The sequence below is a fragment of the Scardinius erythrophthalmus genome (assembly GCF_964197995.2).
Source record: "Scardinius erythrophthalmus genome assembly, chromosome: 3".
NCBI classification, from domain to species: domain Eukaryota; kingdom Metazoa; phylum Chordata; class Actinopteri; order Cypriniformes; family Leuciscidae; genus Scardinius; species Scardinius erythrophthalmus.
In genome coordinates, this window is record NC_138223.1 from 56,462,927 (window position 1) to 56,479,354 (window position 16,428).

The 16,428-nt window shown below is 39.1% G+C and overlaps 1 protein-coding gene across 2 annotated transcripts; it reads left to right on the top strand.

The window, feature by feature from the left end:
* The first annotated feature begins 982 nt into the window (after nt 1–982).
* On the top strand, nt 983–15,493 carry LOC308687513 (uncharacterized protein). 2 transcript variants are annotated; one of them, XM_081360105.1, is made up of 4 exons: nt 983–1,429; nt 2,152–2,319; nt 2,471–2,855; nt 13,381–15,493. In XM_081360105.1, exons 2-4 carry the CDS (start codon nt 2,152–2,154, stop codon nt 14,391–14,393), a joined length of 1,566 nt encoding a protein of 521 aa, XP_081216231.1. In that variant the 5' UTR covers nt 983–1,429; the 3' UTR covers nt 14,394–15,493. The 2 variants fall into 2 exon arrangements, with proteins under 2 accessions (XP_081216231.1, XP_081216230.1); XM_081360104.1 differs by having other exon boundaries at nt 1,420–1,583.
* The last annotated feature ends 935 nt before the right edge of the window (nt 15,494–16,428 follow it).

Consider the following 16,428-nt stretch of genomic DNA (forward strand, 5'->3'; position numbering starts at 1 on the left):
CTTCAAGGACAAAAAGTACCATATCATTTCCAATCCATAATACATTTTGTATGATTAACTAGTGTGTGTGTGTTATTTTTAAACAATTTGTATTTCTGTCTTCAGGAGATCTGAGGATTGTTATGTTGGGTGTGACTGGAGCTGGAAAGAGTGCAACAGGAAACACAATCCTGGGCAGAGATGTGTTCGAAGTGGATTTAAATCCAGACTCAGTTACAAAATATTCTGAGATAAAAATGACAAGAAAGGGTAAAAGGAGTATCTCAATAATCGACACTCCAGGCCTGCAAGATACATCAACAGAAATGTATCAAAAACAAAGATGACAGAAATTCAGAAGTGTATTGTTGAACATTCCAATATATATAGTTAAAAAAATTCCAATAAGTAGCGTCCAACAACAAAATGATTTCAACAAAACATTGTTACATGCACTGAAATCTTAAATATCATTAGTATTATTACACTAGGGCCGCAAGAGGGCGCTAGGGGGTCAGAAGAAAACAGAAACTAAAAAATTACATGATTTAGTTACATAAGATAACTTTATTTACCATATCTATCTGTCTGTCTGTCTATCTATCTATATCCAAGTAATACTTGAGTCTTCTTTGAAACACAACATTAATCTGAAGTTAAACCTGGTTTAATTTAAGCCTCAGTCCTGGAGGAGCTTAAACTCTGGGCAAGACCAGAAGTTTAGGACTAGATAAAGCATGACAGATAAGTCAGATTTCTGTAAATCTGAAGACAAGGCTTTATCTCTCTCCAGGAAACCGCCCCATAATGTCTTTTCATCAGTAAATCTGGATAAGACTCATTGAGCTCATCCTGAAACTGTACATTGAGCTCTTTCTGCCAGTAGGAGGCAGTGCCACATTGAGCTTGTGGATTGAGAGAGAAGAGATGGATTGAACTAAACTCTGTAAATGAAGTTGTGTTGGACAGAATAGAACAATGATCGTATCTTAAACTTGAGAGATTGGTTGAACTTGATCTATTAAAAAGCCTCAAAATAGTATCTATGAGTTCCTGGATTTCATAACGCTGATAAACATGTGTTAAGTATTGAAAGTGGCTCAAGGATGATTGTAAGGCAATTACACCCTTTTTTCCATTGTTGGATGGTTTTCACTGGGATTGTAAATATTATTTAATCAAGAAAGAGACATGGTTTTCCTTTCACTCAATGTTATGCATTTTCAATGCCCTGTGTTTTCCCAGAGCATTTGTGCCACCATGTCAGGTAAGATATTTGCTGCAAAGAAATTAATCCTCTGGATGGAAAAACTTTTTTCTTCCTCTTCCTTCTGTAGACACGATATATCTACTGACTAGCGTTTCTTCCTGAGACCTGCAGGAGTCTCTGTGACGCTCTTCAGTCCGCCGGTTAAACCACTGAAGAAGAGGAAGCCCGGCTCAGACTGAGGTGTGTTGTTTTTAACTGTGTGTGTGATTGTTGAGTTTCTGTCTAGTGTTTTAATGAGCTTTAAATTAACTACTTATTCGCATTTACCATAAAAAAAAACGAATTAATCGTGATTTTACCACAGTAACCATAGTAAATGGTATTTGTAATAATAGTAAGTATATTGTAGTTATAAACACACATTAGCCGTTGCTTACTACAGTAGCTGTGTTTTAACTGTGATATTTGTAATAAAACGAAAGTTAACACGTTTAATTTATAATGCTGGACACTTAAATGATGCCTAGAAACGAGTACAAGTGTCACATTATCATGTTTAATTTCTGAAATCTGCGTTTAAATCCAGCAGTTTTAGATAATGATAATGTATTATTATAATGATATTCTTACGATAATGAATTTAAACATATACATGCCTAAACATATGTTTATTTATATCTGTAATTAATATCTACCTGTGTATTAATATTCTCAGAAATTGCAATAATTTTCTTATTCTGTGTAGTTCTGTTCTCCTTCATTATCATTAGTCATTTTGAGTTTAAATCAGTGTAAGTTCATTATAATTCAATTCACATTTACTTGTATAGTGCTTTTCACAATCACAATACACATCGTTTCAAAGCAGCTTTACAGAAATTGCATAAGTCTACATTACAACTTAGATTGATATAAATGTGGATAAATGTGTCTTGTAATAACTGTGTTGTGTTTGTCTTCAGATGTTGACCATGAGAGCGCAGATGGATGTGGTCTGCTGTAAATCAGTAGGAACTGATCTGTCCATGCTGGATATTGAGGATTTCATCACTGAAATCTGTCAGCTGAAGAAAGAGGTGGCGTCACTGGAGGCAAAGCTGAGAGAAAGAGGAGACAACCCCAACAGAGAGGTTTGAGCAGCTCATCATTTCATCCTTCAGCTCAATCAAACCAAAGCTGTGTTAGCTTCTCACTTCTTATGCATAGAGATAACTGCTGAGTAATGAGGCTAATATCAACAGGTTGTTGTTTATTTGTGTTGATCTATGATGTGTTTGTCAGGATCTGGAGAAGGTTTCAGTGTGTGTGACTGATGGGACAGAAGCTCAGGATTCAGTCTGGAGATCCAGAGACACACAGGACTCAGAGCTCAGCCTCACTTTACTGTGTTATACTGACGCTCAGGATCATGGATCCGCTGATCAAACCTCTGACTGTAACGCTGGAGAACAGCAGATGAAGATGTGCTCCGTCAGACTGGAGGACTGCAGGAACCTGATAGAGAGACGAGGAGAAGAAACCACAGCAGAGGAACAACAACAGATCCATGAGGAGGAGGAGGAGGAGGATGATCAGAATGAGGATGATGAAGGAAATGATGTTGAGGATGAAGAAAATGAGGATGAGGATAATCGAAATGATGACAATGATGATTTTATTCCTTCAGGTGTGTATCTTCCATTTATGATCTTTTGTTATAGTAAATCATAGTCAGAATGTGTGTAAACATGTAGTTGTGTTCCTAAATCAGCAGGTGCAGACATTAGTTACTGTGAACCGATGTGTTGAAAACACTGTATCATGAGCTGCATCAAAATTTCACATTTATCTGTAATTTTTAAGAAAAATATAGATTAGATTAGATAAGGTTTCATTAGTTAACACAGATATACTGTACGTTCTTTGCCAATTACAGTGGAAACTATAAGCTCAATTTAACAACACAAGTACATATTAAATATATTGCCATTATTATTGTATAAATATATTTGTTTATATCGAATGTGTTTGAATATTTCACTAATATCCACACTGGGAATTTTCATTGTTTGTATTTCTCCACTAGGGCTGGGCGATATATCGCATGACATTGTTTTGCGCATCTCGTCAGTAAAGCCGGTTCCTTGATTAGTAGTAAATCGCCATCGCCTGCTTTCAGATGAAGCGGCATTTACTACAAAGAGCCGTAGTTAACTGACAAGCTGAGCCATATCGCATTATTATTGACACGGCTCAATCCGAGGGGCGGGATAAACGTCTGTCTTTCAAATTCCCTCTGCACGCAATAGGACAGCGCTTCAACCAACCAGAGCGTTTTCCAAACAGCGGAGCCTACGTTAGTTGATAGATTCAACTTTTGAATCTGGCCGGCAAAACAATGAACACATCTTCCTTTTTTAAAGAATGACTTAAGTGCCGTTCTTTGCTCTTTTCTCAAAGAAAAACTTAACTCCAAGTCCTCCAGAGTCGCGGCCAAAAGCCGATTCGAAAGACTGTTCTCCAGCAGCAGCCGCCATTCAGTGTTTTCAAGTGGTCACCGTCGCAACTCTGTCGTCATATGTTAAGCCCGCCCCGCCTACTCTATACGCAACGTGATTGGCCTGACCCAATTTACGTTTTTGCAGCTCGAAAGTAGGGGTGGCACGATCCGCCTTTTTTGCCTCCGATACCGATTCCGATACCTGGGATTCAGTATGGGCCGATACCGAGTACCAATCCGATACTAAAATAATAATAATTCAAAAAAGTGCTGAATTACATAATAAACTGTATCTGTATGCTTGACTGTGGGGAAGAGACTGTGATTATTCTTTTGAGAAAGGCTTTTAAGCTTAACTTAAACATTATTTTCTTAACTTTGTAAAACAAAAAACGGACAAAATATATAGGCTACTATATAATTAAAAAACATTTCTTTTAAAATTTTAAGCGCAGCTTTTTAATGAAGCAGCAACATATGATAGATAGGACAGAACAACTAAAGCTATCAATAAACTTTCGTTGCTCAAAAGTATTGTAATATGAAAGGCTCCAAGCGGCACGAAACGCTTATGCGCATTTCGTGCGCAGAATGATGCGCTTGAAGCGACATGGAGTCACAGTGCACAGCGACAGCACTTCGCATTGAAATGTTCAAAGCACAAAGGGAAGAGATATTGATGCGTAGTGTTATATTATGCAATTAGTTTGAGCCTTGTAACAGTTTTAATTTCTGAACAGTAGTGCTCTCTACTCCAGTGTTGTGATCTAACAGGCATCCGGGAGAAAGTAACGTGAAACTCCAGCCAGATGAAGTCGCGGTCTCTCCCACCCCGAATTGGCTATTTTTAAGAAGCAATTAGGCGGGATTTGTATGTGAAAATCTGGCAACCCTGTGTGACGCGTGTTGCTCATCTCTCTTTACGGCATGTCTCTCAGGTGTTGTTAAGCATTTGTATGACAATTTAGGACTAAGGGACGTGATCGTATCGGGTTATACTCCCGCGATTCATGCAATATCCGATCCAGTGATTTTGGCCAGTATCGGACTAATACCGATACCGAATATCGGATCGGCGCACCCCTACTCGAAAGTCTATGGAGAGTGTCTAGACTACCCTGGCTGCAAAATACATTTTGCTGCTGCTAGGGTGCGTCTAGATTTCTAGGCTAACAAAGAGCCGTAGTAAACCTGTTAACCGTTGCCAGTGCGCCCGCGCACTGAAGCGTTTTTTTTTTTATTTAGTTCAAATTTACTATCAGATTTAATGTTATGCCTTGACAAACTATACATCATTAAAAAGATATAATACTCAAGTTTCAGTATTTGACCACTATTGTATTCTGAGAAACTTATAGCGACAGTTATTTCTAAATTTCTGTCAGGAGTTATGAAATGAAAAAATGGGTCGATACCTTTAATATGAATTATGCGCGTCAGCCGCTTTCATTCATAAAAAACTCCCGTGCCGTCGTCATGACAGCGATACACAAAACAACGTCCCTCAGGGCTTTTAGCTCAAAAATGTGCAGATTTGGAGAAATATTGATAGATTCTCATAGGTTTACATCAGATTTCTATTGACAGGAATAATATTTATTGAATTTATACCCAAATGCGTCGATGTAATCTTTATGAGCGTTTGGCACTCTCATTTACTGTGTTTTCAATTCATACCAGAAGCCTGAGGGCGCTATAAGCACAATAATAACCCATATATGGGACATGAAGAAGAGCCATGATCATGTGACATTCCAGGACGTCACTGATACCAGAGATACACACAAAGCTAACAAGAGATAGCGCTGTATCATGCAGATACAGATATTTTGAAGACAATAAACATGATTGCAATGATATTCGAGTTACCTGTGTTTTTCAAGCCACGCCAGGTATTTTAATAATAATAGATTATATGTATAATGTAATGCTAATCTATAGACCATCATTGTGCAGAATATGATCAAATAGTATATTTTCTGTCTGATTTTTTTTTATCTGATGTCAAATTAGATCACAGAAGATTATTTTAAAGTAAGTTTGAAGCACAAACATGGTTTTAATCTCATAAATTGTCATGTATTGATGGTGTGCTAAGCTAACATGCTAGCTAGCTCTAGGTGCTTCTATCTTGAAAAAAATGAACTAAATACAGAGTTTTAGACTTATCATCTTCAGATTTTAAACATAAAATGTTTAGACATGTGACTTTAGCTGTAGTGCATTTCTAGATTGCTACAGGGTCAACTTCAATTTTATTTTCATGAAGATGTTTCATAAAAATAAATTTCTAATAACTTTACAAAACTTTAAAGCTATTTATAAAAAAAAAATTCATTATGACAATAATTAATTCTAAATTTACAATAAACTGCCAGGTGTCAGCTTTCAAATGAGATCATACTTGTGCTTTTAGTGCAAAGGGTTCATGAACTGTATCTGTTTCAGTGTGGGTATGTCATTTCTGGGGATTTTTCAAAAGTGGCGTTGCAGCTTAACAGGTTAACTGACAAGCTGAGCCATATCGCATTAATTATCGCAGGCGATACGTCCGCGATATTAATGCGCTATGGCTCAGCTTGTCAGTGAACTACGGCTCTGTGTAGTAAATGCCGCTCCATTTGAAAGCAGGTGATGGCGATTTACTACTAATCAAGGAATCTGCTTTACTGACGAGATGAGCAAAACAATGTCATGCGATATATAGCCCAGCCCTATTCTCTACTTGCTTGTGTTTGCGCAACTTGCATCCACTGTTGTGCCTGAACATGTTCATTGAACGATAGTTCATGAACTCATTCATATTTTGGGCGGATGTGAACTGAACGTACCGTAATACCAGGCCCGTCGCGACAAGGCAGGCAAACCAAGCAATTGCTTGGGGCCCCGAGCTGGCCTGGGGCCCCAAGACAACGACTGGTTAAGAATAAAATGCAACGACAAACTGTGTGAGCGCCCCTTTGATGGTCGTTGTTTATCAGTTTGGACCAGTGCAGCGCGAGACGATCGTGATCATGCGACACTGTTACTACACAGCACTAATAAGAGATCCAGTAAAGAAAGCATTTGAATTCGCCACAGAAGTAATAACATCGCTGCGAGATGTAGTGAGAAACATTCACATTGTTTGGCAGGAATAGTAGGCTATAATGCCTTCAAGAAACATTACGTCGGTTTTATTTTGACATTATGAATACAATACCCTCAAATGTTAATCTTAACTAAAATAAACATTTGTTTATAACCAATATACAATATATTTTTTTTTTTTTCCAAGGAGCTGTTTTGTTTTATATGCTCCTAAGAAGAGTCAATTATAGCTCCAGATTTGCTCAAAGTAAAAAGAAATAATATTTTATGGTGCTAGTTTTAATTAAAAAAAGAAGAAAAATAAATAAATCAAGGAAATTGGCATTTCTTTCTTTTTGCTGTATCGAAAACATACCAAACCGTAACACGTGTATCGTATTGAACCGAACCGTGAATTTTGTTACATCCCTAGTGGTAAGTGATAAATTACACTGGATAAAATAGCTCCACTTGTCTTGTACAAATGGTGTAATTTTGCAGCAGGTAGGCTAGAAAAAAAATATGTTTATGTTAGCTACCTGCCTGACGGCAAATGCTGCTTGTAACAAACAGTTAGTGCAACTTTTTTTTCGAACGGATATGTTTTTTATTGGGAAAATTCCTTCAAACGGCCCTGCGTAATACTGCCTGATGAACGTTACTGTGAACTCGTTCATTCTGGTGTCTGTGAACGGCACGCTCTCTCATTTTAACTTCGTTCATTAGAGTGCCCGATTTCTATAGAGCCTTCCTAGGCGAAAACCCGCCTAAAACACACCGTAAACAGGCCTTAATATGTAGTGGAAAAAACACCCAATCTGGCAACACCAGCCACCAGTGTCGCACCGCCGCATGCGTAATCAAAACAAAAAGCAGCATGTAGACGACAAAGCAGCAAGGAGGCGTCGTATGATCATTTAAACGAGTTTTATGACAAGGTCATAAAAAAATAGCTCATAGCAACATATGGAAAAAAAGAACTATGAACTAGTTCATTTTTGGAACTGTGAACTTATTTCAAATTTTTGAAGTATGAACTCTGAACTGAACTAGTTCATTTTAAAATTTGTGAACTGAACTTTGAAATAGTTCATGTAGAAAGTGAACTTTCCCAACACTGCTTGCATCTACCGAAGGACTACCGACTGGCCTCAAAGAGATTCTGGCAAACCCTCCGGTGCCTCAGGAGAGGGAAGCAGTGCCCAACCAACGCTGTTTACAGTGGAAGTGGGCAGTTGTTGATCTCAACTGGGGATGTTATCGGATGGTGAAAGGAATACTTCGAGGATCTCCCAGGGGTGCAAACAGCGCGCTTTTCGGCGCCTCCCGCTTTTTTCACGTTAGTTTGGGTGACTTGTGTGAATCGTGCAGATCCGAAGAGTTTTTTTTTTAGGAGGGGAGGGGGGGGGGTTGAGAGGGTCTGATTATAATTTAACCAACAGTAATTCTGGATTGCGTCCACCAACAAGTAAATAGGAAATAAGCGAATCAGAGCACTGCGCGCCAAACCAGCAGTATGTGCGCAAGCGTGAACCACTAGTGTTTCTGTCTCACTCTGGATCTGCCACTGCATCACATTTATCTCTGCATGGCGTGGAGTGTCCGTTTTTATGTCGGCTCTCATGTTAACTGGTTAGAGAGCTTGTGTTAGAGCACAATGCCTGCGTGACACACACACTTCTCGAGCCGCGGCGAAACCGCGTGCTACAAATAGAACCGCAACCGACGCCTATTTTTCACGCGACACGCACGAGTTGGAAGTTTTCAGACAAAATAGAAGGCGCAAATACATATTAATAAATTACATTTTGATGCTTGAAAGTCTCTCGGTTTTGACAAATGCATATATAATTGTAATTTAAAAAATAGGCCTAATTATCGATTTTCAAATATTGCCCCGTCAATAGGCCAACAGAACGAAAAATTCTGTAGCCTATTTTGCCGTCAATACTGCCGACATTGTGTTTGCTGTATCAGGCTATAGGCCTATATATTATGTCTAACATCCAAATGTAGATCTGTCGGCGCACAGAGCTACGCAGTCGCAGACAGCACGTGAAGTTCGTGAACACCGAATTCCCTTTTCTTTCTTATCTATTTGTGTTTGAACAGACATGTGCACGAAAAAATAAGCCAGTGTCCGTCTCAACGAGTTTTCCTGTAAACGCAGTCAAAATAAAACGGACGCGTGTCATTACCGGTATTAGATACGTGCATTCGTCTTAAAGGGACAGCACCCAATATACCTGCAGCTGTTTGTGTCACCAAAGTTAATCAAAGTTTAGTCAAAAGATAAATTGTATTAATACTTAATACAGTTAATTTACCTGAAAAACATAAAGCACTGCTTTATTTCTCTTGTATTTGTGATTTATTGTATTTATATTTGTATTTTGTTTATTAGTTTCTATGCAGATGCACTAGGCCTACCCTACACAATTACCCCAATCATCCTAGAATTATTAATTCTTTACAAAAAGAGCTATTCAAATCATCAGGTGAAATTGTTTTCAGGAAGTAGCAGTAAAGCAAGAAAAAGAAGTGCAAGATAGTTTTTCTAAATTTAATTTGACTCTATGTGCCTATAGGGGTGGGTTGGGGATGGTGGCAATGTAGTATCTGGATATTTGCCGCGGGACGAGGGCTTCGATTACCTCTCTCTTTTTTGACCATACATGTGTTTGCACCCCTGATCTCCTCAATCCCGCCGACACGTCCTCCATTGAGGAAGCAGAGGCTGAGGGCTCAGAGGTAGACTCGTCCATCACCCAAGCTGAAGTCACCGAGGTAGTCAAGAAACTCCTCGGTGGCAAGGCACTAGGAGTGGATGAGATCCGTCTTGGCTGACACACCTCTGCAACATCGCGTGGCAGCCGGGGACAGTACCTTTGGGATGGCAGACTGGGGTGGTGGTCCCTCTTTTAAAGAAGGGGGACCAGATGGTTTGTTCCAACTACAGGGGGATCACACTTCTCAGCCTTCCCGGGAAAGTCTATGCCAGGGTACTGAAGAGGAGAATACGGCCGATAGTAGAACCTCGGATTCAGGAGGAATAGTGCGGTTTTCGTCCTGGCCGTGGAACACTGGACCAGCTCTATACCCTTTCATGGTTCATGGGAGTTTGCCCAACCAATCCACATGTGCTTTGTGGATTTGGAGAAGGCATTCGACTGTGTCCCTCGCGGCGTCCTGTGGAGGGTGCTCTGGGAGTATGTGGTCCCTGTACGACCGGAGCAGGAGCTTGGTTCGCATTGCCGGCAGTAAGTCAGACTTGTTCCCAGTGCATGTTGGACTCCGGCAGGGCTGCTCTTTATCGTTAGTTCTGTTCATAATTTTAATGGACAGAATTTCTAGGCGCAGCCAGGGGCCGGAGGGTGTCAGGTTTGGGGATCACAGGATTTCATCTCTGCTCTTTGTGGATGCTGTTGTCGTGCTGGCCCCTTCGGACCAGGACCTTCAGCATGCACTGGGGCGGTTTGCAACCGAGTGTGAAGTGGCTGGGATGAGAATCGGCGCCTCCAAATCCGAGGCCATGGTTCTCAGTTGGAAAAGGGTGCCTTGCCCACTTAAGGAGAGAGTTCCTGCCTTAAGTAGAGGAGTTCAAGTATCTTGGGGTCTTGCTCACGAGCGAGGGAAGGATGGAACGGGAGATTGACAGACGGATCGGTGCAGCTTCTGCAGTAATGTGGTCGATATACCGGTTTGTCGTGGTAAGTAGGAAAGTAGATTTACCGGTCAATCTACTTTCCTACTCTCACCTATGGTCATGAGCATTGCACAGCTTTTGGAGCGAAAGGAGGCGGCCGAAATGAGCTTTCTCCGCAGGGTGGCTGGGCGATCCCTTAAAGATAGGGTGAGAAGCTCGGTCACTTGAGAGGAGCTCAGAGTAGAGCCACTGCTCCTCCACATCGAGAGGGGTCAGCTGAGGTGGCTCGGGCATCTGTTCCGGATGCCTCCTGGACGCCTTCCCGGGAAGGTGTTCCGGGCACGCCCCACAAGGAGGAGACTTTAAATTATCCTCGAATTGACCGACTAGGGATTTTGGTATAATATTAAAAAAAGCTTTTGCCCTCTTGTTTATATAAAAATCGTTGTTTTGTCAACTTTCTTACAATCAAGTTGTGGTCTGACATACCTGTTAACAAATAATAAGAGAGTGCAATTCTTTCAGGTTTATTTCTAAAAATTAAATCTATCTGAGTTTGTTGATTGAGTAACCCTAGTTGGGCCAAGAATCATTTGTGTAAGATTATACTGATCTGATAGGCTGTACTTTTGAGTTGATATCTCTTAGCTTCTTCCACCCAGTATTTTCTATCTTTCCTAAAAACATGAGACCCCTGTACAGCAAAAGCAGTTGTTGGTGATAACTCAGTTAGCCATGATTCCAAGGGAAAAAGAAAGTCATAATTTGAATCCATCAGCAGACCCCCAATCTGCTCCGTCTTTGATACAATACTTCTTGTATTCAAATGTTTGCAGAGCAGTCCTTTGGGTTTTAGTCGTTTGTCCCACAAGACTTTAGCCTGGTTTACTGGTCGAAAAAGTTCAAACTTCCTTTTAGTCGTCATTCTATTTAAATGTTCTTTACAGCCATTCAGGTTAAGAATAGTTTATTATAGAATTGTGATCGGACTTACAGATCGGTTGTTGCTTCCTTGATGCATTCAGTGGTGTTTACAAACTGAGGTGTATCTGGCAAAAAATGGCTATCGTTCAACTTCGATAGCTATCGCAGACTGGTCCCAGATTTGAATGTCACCTGCCAGTAGGCTCGTAATTAGCTGGTAGCTGGTTAGCCTGTAGTTTGAGTTTGGAGGTTTCATCATAAAGCGTGGCTGGGCAGTAGTTGGCATTATTAGCCTTTCCATTGCTCAGGATATTTGAATATACAACTTGATGACTCCACTGAGCGAAGACAACATGGTTCCCCCACACAACACAGCTGGCTCGGCCGGACCAGCAGCAACGGTACAAATTCAGCAGGAGAGCAATGATGTAAATAATCATGCCACCTCTGTACGCCATATTTCCAATAAATTGCCTTAATCCTGTTCCAGTTCTCGGTTTGAAGTTTGATTTGCAACAAATACCATTCTTATTGAGATGAGTTTTGTACTTATATTTGGTTTCGGCCAGGCAAACTCCTGCAGCACCTGCCGTACTCCCCGTCTGCTCCGCCATTTTTACTTCTATAGGAATGGATTATTGATGGATACACAGAGATTCAGTGGCTTTGTATGCTTCTCTCAGTGCCTGGTCAGGTGACTGACAAGCGCGCCAAATACGATCACGGTGTAAGCTTCAAAGATACCCTGAACGCTACTCATTAACATGAGCAAACAAATTTTTATGACACAAAAACTAGTAATACAACACTATAGTTAGATATAATGACCACTGGAGCATACTTATCTCATTTTCCTCATGTTAGAGTGAGCATACATCAAGACAAACAAAACGTCATCAACTAAAACACATTTAACAATTCACATTCACCATACTTGGTAATAGTGCAACCGCTGTTGTATAGTTAAATGTTTCTCTTTTGAATGTCCATGTTTTTACCTGTAAAACAGGATAAAGTGAAAAGTCACGTCTGCAGAGGAGCTGTAAACCAGAATATCAAAATAAGAGTCCTTTTTTGTCCATATAAATGTAAATATATATTTGTTAATTTGCATATTAACACTGCATAAGAAAATAATGCAGTCATTTAACTCGTAACAATATACATTCAGAGAAGGGGAAAAGGGGAAAAAAACAATTGTATAGATTATGTGTGTGTGTGTATCACATGAACATAAAGCCCTAAATTCTACTGTGATTTGATTGGTCATCTGGTCACTCTGTGTTTGAGTGCTGAAGCCGCTCAGATGAGAAGGTCTATTATCGTCGCGATGTGCTAATCATTGCCGCCCGCACCACATTAGAGTTAATGTCAGGCAATTATTTCACAACCTTCATTATATAGCCTACACAGAAAAATTACTGAGGTCCGGACCTCAGGGCCCTGACTTTACAATAAGGTTCATAAATTCCATTATTAAATGGTTTATTAATGGTTAGTCATGTTAATAAAGAGTCTACAAATGTTAGTAACACATCAGTTAATGTTGAAATAGTGTACACTTTACAATAAGGTTCACAAAATCCATTAATAAATACTTTGTTGAATGCTAGTAATGATAGTAAAGTGCATATAAACAAACAACATGTTTTCCCGCTAGTTTCCACTGTAGAATTATGATTACCAACAGCCCAAATCAATGCCTTACTATTAAATAATGTTGATAAGGTACACAACAGCATTTTTACCCTTTGGGTAAGATGGTGATTTAGAAATGTTCATCCTTAGTGTGTGTCAACTGCTACATAAACTAATGTATGTATGTACGGTAAGTTAACCTTACAAAACAGTAATTTTTTTCACAGGCATTGTTCAAGGTTAGTGCATGTTAACTAATTGTGCTGTTAACGTGAATAGATGCATTAGTATATGTGTGAGTTAACATAAACAAAGATTAACTAATGCTGAACAGGGGCGTTGTTCATGGTTAGTTCATGTTAACCAATGCAATAACTAATGGAACATTATCGTATAGTGTTACCGACATTTTAATACCTTTTTTTTTCTTTTCAGATGTGAATGGAGGTTCATCTTCTGATGAGGAAACAACCTCGACATCAAAAGAGCAGCTGAAGGTCAAGAGTTTCTCCTGCGTCACCTGTGGGAAAACATTGAGCTCTCAGAGAAATTTAGCTAGACACAAGAGAACACACACAGAAGAGAAAGACTTGACATGCAAGAGATGCGACATCAGCTTTCCTACCTTAGAAGAGAAGAGACTTCATTCAAAAGAGCACAGAGTGAAGAAGGCGTTTCACTGTGAACAGTGCGGGAAGGATTTTTTCACCACTCCATCTAATATGACAGTTCATATGAAGACACATAGCGACAAGTCTTTCCACTGCAGTGAGTGCGACAAGTATTTCAGCACCAAAGGGAATCTTGATGCTCATAAGCGAATCCACACGGGTGAAAGGCCGTACAAGTGCCCTCACTGCGAGAAGAGTTACAACCATGGATCCCATCTGAAGAAGCATGTGCGCGTTCACATCAACGAGAGGCCGTACCAGTGCAGCGAATGTGGGAAAACCTTCACAAACTCAAGTTCTCTAAAGTCACACCATAAAATACATTCTGAGGGAAAACCATATCAGTGTTTACACTGCGATAAACGATTCCGTCACAAATTTCAATTGATTTGCCATGAGAGGACTCACACCGGAGAGAAACCGTACCTGTGCTCCTACTGCGGGAAGAGCTTCTTTAGTCCGGTTAATTTTGCATTTCATCAGAGAGTTCACACTGGAGAAAGACCGTATCACTGTAGCGTTTGTGGGAAGAGTTTCGCTAAACAGTGTACCTTAAAAAAACACCAGCGGATTCATACAGGAGAAAGACCGTTCAAGTGTTCTCAGTGTGACAAGACGTTTGCTCGGTTAGACGTCCTGAAGACTCATGAGCGAGTTCATACAGGAGAGAAGCCTTACCGCTGCTCCATCTGCAACGAGAGATTTGCTTATTTAGGTAGTTTTCAGACCCACCAGAAGAAACACGCTAAAGACCAAACTACTCCAGAATCATCATAGTGTCTTTTCATCAGTAAATCTGGATAAAGGACTCATTGAGCTCATCCTGAAACTGTACATTGAGCTCTTTCTGCCAGTAGGAGGCAGTGTCACATTGAGCTTGTGTATTGAGAGAGTAGAGATGGATTGATCTAAACTCTGTATATGAAGTTGTGTTGGACAGAATAGAACAATGATTGTAAGTTGAACTATTACTATTAGCTAATTATGTTTGACAAACACACTGTCACAGCAGCCACAAAAAAAATCTAATTAATGTTAATTCTCAATAACAACTCCTGTAGACGTCTGACAGAAATAAAGTCAGTCTGGTTAGAATTCTGATTAACTGAAGAGAAAAGAAGACATTAAATCTGTGAAGATCTCAGCAGAGGAGGATTAAACAACTCCACAAACAGCATTACCAGCTTTACTATTACTAACCAGACTGACTTTATTTCTGTCAGACGTCTACAGAAGTTTTCATTTGGAATTAACAGATGTTTAGATACTGATGTCTTGAACATTGAAAATGTTTGGTCATCATTATGGTGATCCGTGTTTCTTTTTGTTGGTCAGTTTGACTCTTGGCTCTTTATGCGATTTGGAGGTTTTCAACATACAATATATCAGAACAATTTTATATGGTTTTATGTGGTAAAAATAGCTTAATCCACTTATTGCTGCCTGTCAAATTTGTTATTTGGCAGTAGGTAGAGATATTTGACTTGAACATTAGGTGGGGATATTTTACAGCTTTTAGGTTGCAATATAATTACACAATGAAGGTCATGCATTGTAACATATACTAAAATATAACAAATATGTGAGTATATCCTGGAAATAAGATCCAAACACACACACACACACTCAATGACTGTAGCCTACATTTGTAAGTAATTTTATAAAAACCAAAATCCCTTTAACAGCAAACTCTACAGTTGATGATGAGCATATTCCAGTTTAGAAACATTACCATTATCTGAGTTATGTTTAGCTTGTCCTTTCCTTCTTTCAAATCCTCTACAGAAGATTCATGTACCAAATGAAACTTTAAATGTACTAAGATATTAAACAATTAAATTATCCAAGAAGCATCAAAGTAAATTAAAACTTTCCATTTAGAGTGACAAAAAGATTTGATTTAATTATTAATTATTAATAACTACAATATCTCTGAAAGGTTAAAGCTAAACATTTAAAGTGTTAAATTAACTCTCCTGGGAGTTTATTTGGCTCCAGACTCAAGAGTGTTAAAGTTAATGAGCTAATTAAGTGATTAAGTATTATTGAAGACACCTGATGTTAACAAGCAGAATCACTGAAGGAGAAAAATCACAATTTTATTCACCATTATGATGAACAGTGTTTGATTTAGTTGGGCAGTTGACCTTTAAATGTTTAACTTTAGATTTTGTTTGGCTGCTGTAACTGAGTTATAACAGTCAGTTGAACAAAGAGAAAAGGTGAACAGGTGGTGTTGGTTATATTTTAACATAATCATCATCTCTGACTTACATGTATATTGGTCTTTACAGGCTCACAGTGATTTTACTGAATAACATCCAGATTTTTCAATATTATCCAAATGATTTCTTAAAAGTTGTTCTGATATAAAAAACACAATCTTTATTTCAGGCACACACAAACATCACGATTCAGTGTATGAATCTCAACAATGGTGACAAAAAGAATATTACTAAGACAATTCAGATCATAATTCATTCATACCACAATGCATGATAGGAGCCATGGATGAGGTTTGATTGGTGGCACCCAGAACAACTTTCAAGAAATATGTTGATTATATTGAAAATGCTGAAAAGAGTATACTGTAGAATCATAGGCTGCTAAACAAGGTAAACCTAACTCTCTAAATGAGTTTTGTGATTCAGGTCAAATGATGATTGTCTAAACATAGTCAACACCACCTGATCAACTTTTCTTGTTGTTCATCTGAGAGTTATAACTCAGATACAACAGCCAATCAAAATCTAATGTTATTAGTTTAAGGGTCAAGAGCCCAACTAAAGCAAACACCGATCACCATAATGGT

Coding starts and splice junctions, on each gene's coding strand:
- LOC308687513 (XM_081360104.1), top strand. Junction 2,320..2,470: donor GAGACAACCCCAACAGAGAG/GTTTGAGCAGCT, acceptor TGTGTTTGTCAG/GATCTGGAGAAGGTTTCAGT. Junction 2,856..13,380: donor TGATGATTTTATTCCTTCAG/GTGTGTATCTTC, acceptor TTTTCTTTTCAG/ATGTGAATGGAGGTTCATCT.